Source organism: Microcaecilia unicolor, chromosome 3, assembly GCF_901765095.1.
Source record: "Microcaecilia unicolor chromosome 3, aMicUni1.1, whole genome shotgun sequence".
Lineage (NCBI taxonomy): Eukaryota > Metazoa > Chordata > Amphibia > Gymnophiona > Siphonopidae > Microcaecilia > Microcaecilia unicolor.
Window position 1 is genome coordinate 316300887 of NC_044033.1, and position 12914 is coordinate 316313800.

A 12914-nucleotide genomic window follows, 5' to 3' on the forward strand; every position below is an offset into this window, starting at 1 on the left:
AAATTCTTGTAACTGTTAGCTGTATCTAGCATAGTTAACTTGCCATTGCTGTGGTCTGCTCTTTCTTTGAATATATATATATATATATATATATATATATAAAACCCAGAGCTGCCGGGGGGGGGGGGGGGGGGCAAAATTCCCCGGAATCCGCACCAGGGTCTCTCTATCTCTCCTGCTCCTGATGGGACCTGAGTGATCACGTCCCAACATGAGCCTTGGAGGCTGGGGAGGACCCGGAGCCTTCTCCAGCACTGCTCTTCTGCCCATTGCTGAGCGGCTGCTTTTCTTCTCAGGCGCTCATGCTCAGTTTTGAAACCAAGCATGTCCTGAGACGAAAAGCAGGGGCAGGCAGTCAGCGCTGGAGGAAGACGTCTTCTGCTGGCGGGGCCTCGGGATCCCCGCCAGCCAAGGTATTTCAGTCCTGTTGTGGCAGTGATGGGGGGGGGGGGGGGGGCAGACCCTGCCCTAGACCCAGTTCAGTCTCTCACTGGCCCTGATAAAACCTGCTGTATATTTTCATGATTAACTCAGCTTTTGGAGATGTAGGAAGGGAATAGAAAGGAGTATATAATCACACAGATGTGCGTATATGTGGTGGGGGAGGCTAGGCAGGAGGGAAATGTATAAGGCACATGAGAAGTTTACATAAGTGCATGCATGAGTGAGTGAAAGTGAAGATGCATGCACATCTTTTTTTTTTTTTTATAGCCCAAGATTTTGGTGTATTGGTTTGAAGACTTAGACTTATATTGTGTTTGGGGGTTTTACTGTGTGATTTCCAGCATGCACTAGAAGCCTCAGAACAAGAGAGCAGGAAGCTGTGTCGTGAACTGGAGGATATCAAGTCTCGTCTGAGAGAGCAGGATTCTCAGACACACCAACTTCAGGAAGAATTGGGCAAACTACAGGACAGGCTGATGGCGGCTCAGGGAGGAAAGGTCTGTGCAACCTGTAAGACAGACTGACAGCAGTTTAGGGAAGAAAGGTCTATACAAACTGCAGGACAGAATGACAGCTACTCAGGAAGGAAAGGTCTGTGTATACTAAAGTATGAAGAGGACAGGTATAGAGGCCGATCGAATTTCAGTTTCAGATTTGGCACCAAAACTGACCCAAACTCCGGGTTCGGGTTTCAAGTAAAAATGCCTGTGCATTGTCAGCTGAAACTGAAACTTTCTGCCCCCACTCCCCCCAGTAATCACTATCCACCTACCCCCACCCCCAAAGAAGAGTCTGTTCGCCAACCTGGCCCCTCAAGCATCAGTGGGCCCTCCTTGGACCTACCTTAATAATCCCTAGTTGTCTAGTGCCCTCTTTGGGGTAGGAAAGAACCCCACTCTTTCCTGCCCGGTGCTGCTGCTGCTGTGCCCAGTGTCACTGCTGCTTTAAAATGGGTAGCAACACTGCTGCAGGAGGTCCCAGCAGCCATTTTGAGATTGTCTCCAGCATAAGCAAGAGCAATTGGCAGCCATCTAAAAGCAACAGCAGCACTGGACAGGAAAGATTGGAGTTCTTTCCTGTCCCCAAAGAGCAGTGGCATTCCTAGGGGGGGCGGACACCTGGGGCGGCGCCCCGCCCCCACGAGTGCAGAGCCCCCCCCCCGGGTGCATGCCGCTGGAGGGGGGGGGTGCCGCAGCGCGCGCCTGCTGCGAGTTTACTAACTTTGCTCGTTCGCTGCAGGAAGTAACCTGTTCCGGGGCAGAGGGAGCTGCAGCGAACGAGCAAAGTTAGTAAACTCGCAGCAGGTGCGCGCCGCAGCACCCACCAGCGGCATGCACCCGGGGCGGACCGCCCCCCCTTGGTACGCCACTGCCAAAGAGGCCACTAGACCACCAGGGCTTGTTAAGGTAGGACCAGGGAGGACCCTCAGATGCCTAGGGGGCTCAGGGAAGTGGCAGTGGCCTGGAGGGGCCTGTCTTCTTCTGGGGGGGGGGGAACGGGGCAGGCATGACATTTTTAGTTTCTGCTTCTGTTCCGGCTGAAACTGAGCCTCGAAATTGGTTTCAGCCAACCTCGAGAGGTTTTTTTTTGTTTTGTTTTGTTTTTTTAACTGATTTTTACAGGGAGAAAGTATTACACCCACTTGAATGGGTTCTGAAAACATCTTCCAACACAACTAAAGTCTTTTAGCTGCACTGAGTTGCAGTTTTACCGGGAGTAGGGGGAGGGAGGTATTTGTTTGGAAGGATACGTTCATAATTTGGCTTATATTTTTAAAAATCTACAAGTGTACATCTCAATCAAAATTTTACCCACAGAAAAGCAGATGCAAATAACAGCATGTACTTTGTACCAGTGGCAATTTTCAAAGAGAAAGTATACATGTATTTGTGACTTGAAAATTAGTCAGAAACACACACAATCTTTCTCCCAATGTGGACAGTTTGAAAATTGCCTCGAAATGACAGTACTTCTAGTAATAGAGAATTAGCAAACTGCAGGACAGACTGAACAGTTCAGGTAAAAGATGGACAACAGGCTGAGGCAAGAGTGTTTTGATAAACTGCAGGACAGACTGACAGCAGCTTGTGGAGAAATGGTCCTGCTTTGGAGATCTTTGTGCCCCACCCCCATTCTTGCCACTGTGGAATTAATACTTGTGACATCTTTGGGTGGTGTTTTGATGTTTGACACCTCCATGCTGTATTGTACTATGTGTTTTGTCTTCCTTTTGGACTGTGATATGTTATACTACATTTCCTTCTCTCTGCTGTGTTACATCTCCTTGGCTGTACTATGTTGTGTAATTCTCCCGTTCCATATCATCATGCTGATCAATCCATAGACTGGTGGGTTGTGTCCATCTACCAGCAGGTGGAGATAGAGAGCAAACTTTGCCTCCCTATATGTGGTCATGTGCTGCCGGAAACTCCTCAGTATGTTCTCTATCTCAGCAGGTGATGGTCACACACAGCAGCAGCTCTGGCTAGGCCTCCAAGCCTAATTTTTAGGTTTTGTTGAGTGCCTGGGGTTGAGGGCTCTTCTTGAGCAAGTGCAAACCTGGTGGTGCCAGGTCCCTCCTTTTCTCCCCCCTCCCGCTGGCTCCGTTTAAAAAAAAAAAAAAAAAAAATTTTGAACGTCCTTAAAGGCGTTTATTTCGACGTTTATTTAAACGTTTATTGCAGCTACTCACTGGGACACCAGGTCGTTACAGCTCGGAGCGGACAGCAGGTAATTTTTACCTTTTATAGCGGGCAGGGGGTTCCCCGATTGGTCTCCACGTGGCCTATGGCGTCGGAGGGCGAGGGCGCAAAGAGTCGCTCCCCGGATCGCGTGTGCGCTTCCAGAGGGGATGCGGGGGTCTTAAAGTCTGATTCGCCCTTGTTGGGTGACAGTTTCGTGACCGATGAGTGTCCCGGTCCTTCCTCCGGTGTGGCGGTTTTTCCCGCCATAAACGCCCATCCCCCGCGGCTCGCCTCCGCCATATTGGCCGGCCACACGGCTCGGACGGCTTCTTCTTGGGCCGCCCTTGAGGTGGGAGACATTGATGCCATGAACGCCCTTAATTTGGGCGACGGCACAAAAGCGGCTAAAGTTAAGCACCGTTCTTCCCGCGCGGCTCCTTCGCGGAGTGTCGTGCCGGACGCCATCTTGGATGCGCAGCATGTCTCTCCCCCGCTCTTGCGAGCGCCGGTTGAGGGTGCGTCTAGGGCTGTAGCCCAGGCTGCGGAAGTGCACAGTATGCGGGGTTTCTCCCCCGAGTTTGTTTTGCTGCTGCATCAGGCCTTCCTTATGCAAACGCTGCCCCTGCTCCCTCGTCTGGTAAAGAGGTTGAGGCCCCCGGAGGTAAACGCCCTCGGGTTGATTCCCAGGCCTTGGAGGACTTTGTCTCCTCCGATGTAGATGAGGGCAGCGTATCTGAGTTCTCCCAATGGTCCTTTGCGGATTCCTTGGAGGAGATGGATCCCCGCTCGGATGGAGCGGATGACCCCTCTGCAGCACGGCTCTTTAGCTCAGAGGATTTGCCCAACCTGTTAATGCAGGCCATGGGCATTTTGAAGATTTCCTCTCCGGAGGATGTCTCTCCCTCAGCCCCTGTTGGCTCTGCCATTATGCTGGGGACGAAGCGCCCGCATAGAACCTTCCACGTGCATGATGCCATGCACACCTTAATTTCGGCTCAGTGGGATGTCCCGGAAGCGAGCCTTAAAGTGGTTAGGGCTATGTCCCGCCTCTATCCTTTGCCTGAAAGTGAACGTGAGGCCTGTCTGTGGCCTACCGTGGTTTCTTTAATCACTGCGGTGACTAAGAAAACGGCGTTGCCGGTGGAAGGTGGCATGGCCCTATAGGACGCCCAAGACAGAAGATTGGAGGCGGCCTTAAGGTCGTCCTTTGAGGCGGCTGCTTTAAGTTTGCAGGCCTCAGTTTGCGGCTCCTATGTGGCCAGGGCGTGCCTGACTATGGTGCAGCGGGCTTCCCCCTCGGATCATTCCTTGAGGGCTGATTGGCCGGCCCTGGAATCGGGCTTAGCCTATTTGGCAGACTTGCTGTATGATGTCTTGAGGGCCTCAGCTAAAGGCATGGCTCAGACAATCTCTGCGCGGCGGTGGCTTTGGCTGAAGCATAGGTCTGCTGACCACGCCTCTAAATCCCGCCTGGCTAGATTGCCTTTTAAAAGCAAGCTGCTCTTTGGGGTCGAGCTGGACAAAATCGTGACCGATCTCGGCATGTCTAAGGGCAAGAGGTTACCAGAGGTCAGGGCTCGGGCTAGTGCTCGCCCCGGTACCTCCAGAGGACGGTTTCAGGAAGCCCGTCGGTACCGCCCGGGCAGGTCGGGCTCCTCTGCCCCCTCTTCCTTCAAGAGGAAATTCTCCCCCAAGCAGCATTCCTTTCGCAGAGACCGCAGTCCCGGAGGTGCTCCCTCCGGTCCTCCCCTAGGGTCTCGTACCAAATGACGGGGTCTTGGTCCCCGCCCCAGGGCAGATTGGAGGACGGCTGTCCTCGTTTCTGGGCGAGTGGATCACAATAACTTCAGACGCTTGAGTGCTGGAAGTCATCAGAGACGGCTACAAGCTAGAGTTCTGCCGACCCTTAAGAGACGGGTTTGTACTCTCTCCCTGCAAGTCTCCGGTCAAAGCTGTGGCAGTGCAGCAGACCTTGGACAATCTGATCCGCCTGGGTGCGGTCGTTCCGGTGCCAGAAAGTCAGCTTGGCAAGGGACGTTACTCCATTTACTTTGTGGTACCAAAGAAAGGAGGTTCTGTACGGCCTATCCTCGACCTCAAGGGGTCAATCAGGCTCTTTCGCATGGAGACCCTCCGCTCTGTTATAGCGGCAGTGCAGGCAGGAGAGTTCTTGGCATCCTTGGACATCAAGGAAGCGTACTTGCATATTCCCATCTGGCCTCCTCATCAACGCTTTCTGCGTTTTGCAGTACTAAGCCGACGCTTCCAGTTCAGAGCCCTCCCGTTCGGGTTGGCTACTGCTCCGCGGACCTTCTCCAAAGTAATGGTGGTCATCGCGGCCTTCCTGAGGAAGGAAGGAGTACAAGTCCATCCTTATCTGGACGACTGGTTGATCCGAGCCCCCTCTTTTGCAGAGTGTGGCAAAGCTGTGAACCGGGTGGTTGCTCTTTTGAGCTCCCTGGGGTGGATCATCAACTGGGAGGAAAGCCAGCTGCGCCCAACTCAGTCCCTGGAGTATCTGGGAGTTCGATTCGACACCCAAGTGGGCAGAGTGTTCCTGCCAGACAATCGGATTGTCAAGCTTCAGGCTCAGATGGACCAGTTCCTAGTAGCCTCTCCTCTTCCGGCTTGGGACTATGTGCAGCTGTTGGGCTCCATGACGGCCACGATGGAAGTAGTGCCCTGGGCCAGGGCTCATATGAGACCACTACAACACTCTCTGCTGCAGCGCTGGACTCCGATGTCGGAGGATTATGCTGTGCGCCTTCCCTTGGACCCAGCAGTGCGCAAGGCGCTGAGCTGGTGGACGCAGACAGACAAGTTGTCTGCAGGAATGCCTCTGGTGACCCCGGAGTGGATTGTCGTCACGACGGACGCCTCTTTGTCGGGGTGGGGAGCCCACTGCTTGGGAAGGACAGCGCAGGGGCTCTGGTCTCCTGCAGAGGTAAAGTGGTCTATCAACCTCCTGGAACTCAGAGCCATTCGGTTGGCGCTTTTGGAGTTCATCCCGGTACTGGCGTTGAAGCCTGTACGGGTCCTGTCGGACAATGCCACGGTTGTGGCCTATGTCAACTGCCAGGGAGGTACCAAGAGCGCCCCTCTAGCCAAGGAGGCCATGAATCTATGCCAGTGGGCGGAAGCCGGAGTCATGAATGTCAAGGCGGACTTTCTCAGTCGCCATACCTTGGAGCCCGGAGAGTGGCAGCTATCTGTTCAGGCGTTCTTGGACATCACGAAGCGCTGGGGCCAGCCGAGCCTAGATCTGATGGCATCATCGGCCAATTGCCAAGTGCCGCGCTTTTTCAGCAGAGGACGGGACCCTCGATCCCTGGGAGTAGATGCTCTTCTCCAACAGTGGCCGACACAAGAGCTTCTCTATGTGTTCCCGCCCTGGCCCATGTTGGGCAGGGTGCTAGACCGGGTGGCAAAGCATCCGGGCCGGATAATCCTGGTGGGTCCGGATTGGCCCAGACGTCCCTGGTATGCGGACTTGATCAGGCTCTCAGTGGACGAACCTCTGCGACTGCCAGTGGAGCAGGGCCTGTTACATCAGGGTCCCGTGGTGATGGAGGATCCCTCCCCCTTTGGTCTTACGGCCTGGCTATTGAGCGGCAGAGTCTGAGGAAGAAGGGCTTCTCAGACAAGGTCATCGCCACTCTGCTGAGAGCGAGGAAGCGCTCTACTTCTACTGCTTACGCCAGGGTTTGGCGTACCTTTGCAGCGTGGTGTGAAGCAGGTTCACTTTCTCCATTTACTGCTCCAATTTCTTCAGTGCTGGCGTTCCTGCAAGAAGGTCTGGAGAAAGGCCTGTCGCTCAGTTCCCTGAAAGTCCAGGTAGCGGCCCTGGCTTGCTTCAGGGGCCGCCTGAAGGGTGCTTCCCTGGCTTTGCAGCCAGATGTGGTGCGTTTCCTAAAGGGAGTTAATCACCTGCGCCCTCCTCTGCACTCAGTGGTGCCTGCGTGGAATCTCAACCTGGTGCTAAGAGCCTTACAAAGCCGCCTTTTGAACCCTTGTCAAGGGCATTTCTGAAAGACCTGACGTTGAAAGCAGTCTTTTTGGTGGCTATCACTTCAGCCAGAAGAGTTTCCGAGCTCCAGGCACTCTCTTGTCGAGAGCTTTTTCTGCAGTTCACTGAGGCAGGAGTGACTATTCGCACAGTGCCTTCCTTCCTACCCAAGATTGTTTCTCGCTTCCATGTGAGTCAGCAGCTCTGTCTCCCTTCCTTTCGTAGGGAGGACTACCCAGAAGAGTATTCTGCTCTCAAATATCTGGATGTGAGACGGGTCATCATCAGATAATTGGAAGAGACCAATGATTTCCAGAAGTCGGATCATCTGTTTGTCCTGTTTGCAGGTCCTCGTAAGGGTCTGCAGGCTGCTAAGCCTACAGTGGCAAGATGGGTCAAGGAAGCCATTGCAGCGGCTTATGTGGCCAAGGGGAAGGTGCCGCCTATTCAGTTGAAGGCCCACTCCACTAGAGCTCAGGCGGCCTCGATGGCAGAGGCCGGGTCCGTCTCCTTGGTAGAGATTTGCAAGGTGGCAACTTGGGCGTCGGCCCATACCTTCTCCAGACATTACCGCGTGACTGTGGCTGCTCGGGCGGAGGCCCGGTTTGGAGCTTCAGTGTTGAGTTCAGGGATTTCAATGTCCCGCCCTGGGTGAGTACTGCTTCGGTACATCCCACCAGTCTATGGATTGATCAGCATGATGATATGGAAGGTAAAATTATGTATCATACCTGATAATTTTCTTTCCATTAATCATAGCTGATCAATCCATAGCCCCTCCCAGATATCTGTACTGTTTATATTCTGGTTGAATTTTAGGTTCAAGTTTAGTCTTCAGTTACTTCAGGAGGACTTCGTGTTCAAGTTTTTTCACTTGGATTCTTCAAGAGTTGAGACGAGTTTGTGTTACAGTGAGCTGCTGCATTCCTCTCCCCTCCGTTTTACGGGGCTGGATTGAGACTTAAATTCTGCCGGCACTCCCTCCCGCTTCGTGCGGCTGTAGGGCAGCTTTGTACCCCTCCCGCTTCGGCGGTGTTAGGGTCAGTCAGCTCCTCCCGCGGTTGCGGTTGCAGGATAAGCCAGATCCCCCCGCATCGGCGGGGTGGTGTCCCTCCCCCGCTCCGCGGGGATGAGCTGGACGGATTCCCCTCCCCCACTTGTGTGGGGATGAGCTGGGTTAATTCCCCTCCCCCGTTTCGGCGGTGGTGAGCTGGGCAGAGTGTCCCTTTGTGGGTGTAATTCTCTAAGTGCTGAGTCCTGCGGATGGAGCTTTGATATCGACATACTGAGGAGTTTCCGGCAGCACATGACCACATATAGGGAGGCAAAGTTTGCTCTCTATCTCCACCTGCTGGTAGATGGACACAACCCACCAGTCTATGGATTGATCAGATATGATTAATGGAAAGAAAATTATCAGGTATGATACATAATTTTACCTTCACTTTGCGTTCAGATGTTTAGGACGCCACCTAGAGTTGCAAAGGCCAGGCTGGCTGCCAGCAGACCCTTAAAACTAGCACTCAGAAAACTGGGTTTTTTGCTGGTCCAGGCTCCCTGCCCCGCTGTCCGACAGCTGTCTTTCCCTCTCTTTCCTCCCGCAGGTCCAGTAGCCCTCTCTTCATCCGTTCCCTCCCACCTCCGGCTCCAGCGGCTGCCTCTCGCCTGGTCCTGCAAAACCATCGAGCTGCAGGCAGCACTACAGATGCCAGAGCTGCCAAAGGGTCCCAATTTTTGAGAGGGAGATTTTAGTACATGCCCAGCCCCACCCACTCTGCATTGGCCCCACCTACTCTGCATTGGCTCCACCCCCTCTTCCTCTTGTCATCCTTTTCTTTTGATGTAGACATAAGGAAAAAAGATTTTAAATGTTCCCAGGTTTCAACCCAATTCATTTTTAATGTGAGATAGAAATGATGTAAATAAATAAATAGAAACTCTAAATATTGAGCACCTGATTCTCATAACTCGATGTCTGTTTTAGAAGCCCTTTACCTTTAGAAAAAAAAAACATCTTTACACAAATATAACAGTGTCCCCATAACCAGCCCCTCCAAATGACACACTGATTACAATTTCTAACAAATTAGTAATCTACCTATGAAAAGTTATTCCCTTATTATACTTCCTTTATGTACATCTGTATACTGCACAAGCCAGCATGTTTGAAAATATAAGTGAGATTAAATTTAAAAAATGCTACCAACAATAAAGAACGACAATGTGGATACAGCAGCTCATAGGTTTGCTTGCTTTGTTTTGAAGCGGAAACAGATCAAAACTTACCTATTGGCTTCAACTTGTTTGATTTCATCCATCTCCCTCCTGTTTCCTTGCAATCTCTGCAGCAGCCGCGACAAAAATAAAAAAGCACGGGGCTGCAGCAGCCTTCAGGCTTGTGCTGTCGACTCTGCTGGTTCTGTGCCCCCGCTGACGTCAACTTCAAGTTCCAAGGGCACAGGACCAGCAAAGCCGATAGCACATGTTTGAAGGCTGCTGCGGCCACGTGCTTTTTCATTTTTGTTGTTATTTGCTGGGAAAAGCAGCAGTGGCGATGAGAAAAACAGTGATTCGATCTCAGCGGGAGACTGTCCCGCTTTGGCAGGAGATGACCCACCAAAGCGGGAGACTTGGCAGCAGTGCAGATGCGCTGCTTTTGACTGCCCTGGTGCTTCTCTCTGTTTGGTCCCACACACAGGAAATAGCTTTAAAAAAGGAAGGACCAAACAGAGAGGCACCAGGACATCCAGAAGCAGTGCATCATTAGTGCTGCCTGCAGCTCGATGGTTTTGCAGGACCGAGAGAGAGGCAGGAGTGCCGCTGGAGATGGGAGGGAATAGAGGAAGGGAGGGCTGCCGGACCTGCGGGAGGGGCAGATGCCGCCAGACATGTGGTGGAGGAGAGGGAGAGCTACCAGACCCAGGGGACATTGGTAGGGGTGGGATGGTTATTCCCAACCCATGGAATGGGGGGAGAAGGAGAGATTCCAGACACTTGGGAGGAGAGATGCCAGATCTACAGGATGGGGGGAGGGAGAGAGACTAGACTCCCTCCTTGGAGGGTAGAGATACCAGACTAGGAGGTGAGCTGAGGTGGAAAGAAAGGGAGAGAGATGCTGGACTTAGGAAAGTGGAGGGGTAGTGGAGGGAAGAGTGCGAGAGGCCAGACTGTAGAGGGGGAGAGATGCTGGACTGGGATGAGTGGAAGGAAGAGAATAAGAGTTCATACTGTAGAGGGGGAGAGATTCTGGACTGCTGGACCATGGTGGGGGAGTAGAGGAGAGCGAGACCATTTGGGAGGGGAAAGCTGGACCAATGGAGGGAGGAAGGGAAGGCATGAAAAAGAGAGAGAAAGATCCTGGATTGCAAGGGTGGGCAAGGGAGAGAGAGGGAGAGATTCTGGCCACAGGGTAGGGGTGCCTTAGAGAGGGGAGGAGAGAAGGGATGGGACAGGGACACAGAGAAAAGATGCTAGGCATGGAGGGAGCCTAGGGGCAGTGACACAGAGGTGAAATGCTGGACATGGGGGTGGGAGATAGAGACACTGAGAAGGCAGATGAGGAACATGGAAGGAGGAAAGAGGACATACATACATACAGGATAGGATGGATAAGGAACATAAAGGGAAGATGGGTGGTGGACATGGAGCAAGAAGACCTTGCAAGAGAATTAGGGGGAAAATAGGAAAAAAACAGAAAAGAGACACTAGGACTAAAGCAAATGGAGAAAGAAAATTGTCAGACAAGGTAAAAAATATATATTTTATTCTGAATTTAGTAACTGAAATGTGTCAGCTTTGGCAAATGTTCTTTTCTGATAGCTTGCTTTTCAGTTTCTGTTTCTCTACTATTGCTACGCATGCATAGTCTGACTTCCTGAGGTTTCCAGTTCTTTTTTTTTTTTTTGCTTTCATATCTCTATTACTGATGTATGGTCCCTTATTTTAGACTTGTTGAGGGTCTGTCTTGTTTTTGCATATGAACCAAGGTTCAGTATTCTGTTATGTGAGGAACCCCTGAGGGTCAGGGAAGAAGGGATCAGGGAGAGGAGCAAGATGGGTAGGTTTCATACCCGGGATTCCAACTAGAAGTCCCAGGATCCTAGTGGCTGGGAAGCCACGCCCCCTCAGAGGCATAAGTTTCCCAAGAGCCGGAGAAGGGAGGAGGACTACAGTTCCCAAGAACCCCTGCAAAGCCCTGGGAGCAAGCAAAGGGAGCAGCAAGGGAACTACAAGTCCCAGGATCCCGAGGGAGAGGAGGGGGATTGGCTGAGGAGGAATAATCAGGAGAGAGAGGACCAGCTGGGGACCATAAAGTGAGAGGAGCCCATGGAATGGGAGGTAGAGAAAGAGGTCGGAGAGGAGATCCAAGCCCAAGATGACTGGGGAAGTGAGCCCATGGAGATTGCTGCTCTAGCTCAGGTACAAGGGAAGAAGTTGAAAGGCTTCATAACAAACCTTCTTCAAGGCTGGGGAAAGCTTGGCGGAAAAGTTAAGCAGCTGTTCCACTCAAGGGGGAGAGAGGTGCTGTGCTGTAAAGCAATGAATGATTTCAGCTGTGGCCAGAAGTCAGACCCGGCTGGAGAAACAGGTAGTGACTTCAACTGTGTCCAGGAACTTGGCCATGCTGGGGAAGCAGTGAGTGATTTAAACTGTGTCCAGAAGTCGTGCCATGCTGGGGAAGCAGTGAGTGATTTAAAACCGGTGTCCAGAAGTCGTGCCTTGCTGGGGAAGCAGTGAGTGATTTAAACTGTGTCCAGAAGTCGTGCCATGCTGGGGAAGCAGTGAGTGATTTAAAACTGGTGTCCAGAAGTGGTGCCATACTGGGGAAGCAGTGAGTGATTTAAAACCGGTGTCCAGAAGTCGTGCCATGCTAGGGAAGCAGTGAGTGATTTAAAACTGGTGTCCAGAAGTCGTGCCATGCTGGGGAAGCAGTGAGTGATTTAAAACCGGTGTCCAGTCGTGCTATGCTGGGGAAGCTGTGAGTGATTTAAAACTGTGTCCAGGAATCGGGCCATGCAGGGGAAGGAACAAGGGGTAATATGTGCTTTATCCAAGGATTGTGTCTGGAATAGGAAATGTCTTGGCCTTGCTGATGGAATAAAGTGATTTTAAGCATATTTTTGGAGTCTGCTTCTGGGAGTGCTGTGTCCAGGGAAGGGCCCTTCCATGGTCAGCTGAGTTCATACCTGCAGGAAGGCCTGAAGGTGGTGGCCTTCTGACAGTTAGCATATATTTTTTGTGAGGTATTCTGCTAGCATGTAGTTTCTAAGTTGGAAGCTGTAGCGGTCTGATTTTCCTGTAGGGACTATATTGGTATTCTAGAGTGCTGCCTTTTCATGGGTAGAATTGTTACTGTTTAAATCCTGGATGTTAGTGCTGCTTTATTATGCCAGTTTTTCTATATCTGTGAAATGTGTTTGTTTTTTGCAGGGTTTGGTTACTGGAGCTCCGTTTCTCTTATGTCAAGTTTGTGAAATAATCATAGAACATACATACATGTGGCAGTTTTTTTTCTGAGATGGTAACCCAAGTGTGAACAGTGAGGGGAGGGGAGAAGGGTGCTACAGTAGGCATGGCAAGGGACTAAGGGTGGGGTTTGGGGTGGGCCAAGGGGACAGGGCAACAGAGGAGCATGGAGCAGGACAGGTGTCGGGTGTTTGGCAAAAAGATGGCAATCCTAATGCCACCTGTTGCCACCAGGGGTTAGATTCTACTACTACTACTACTACTTAACATTTCTAGAGCGCTACTAAGGTTACGCAGCGCTGTACAAATTAACA

General features: G+C 51.8%; 1 protein-coding gene across 2 annotated transcripts in view; it reads left to right on the forward strand.

The window, feature by feature from the left end:
• CALCOCO1 (calcium binding and coiled-coil domain 1) overlaps window positions 1-12914 on the forward strand; it is a 188343-nt gene that overhangs the window by 85940 nt on the left and 89489 nt on the right. Inside the window, exon 8 of one of the 2 annotated variants that reach the window (XM_030198341.1) lies at window positions 786-941. The exons of the other annotated variant lie outside the window; for it this stretch is intronic. Within the exon in view, the coding sequence (XP_030054201.1) occupies window positions 786-941 (156 nt within the window). The remainder of the gene's footprint in view (window positions 1-785; window positions 942-12914) is intronic. 2 annotated transcript variants of the gene reach the window in all.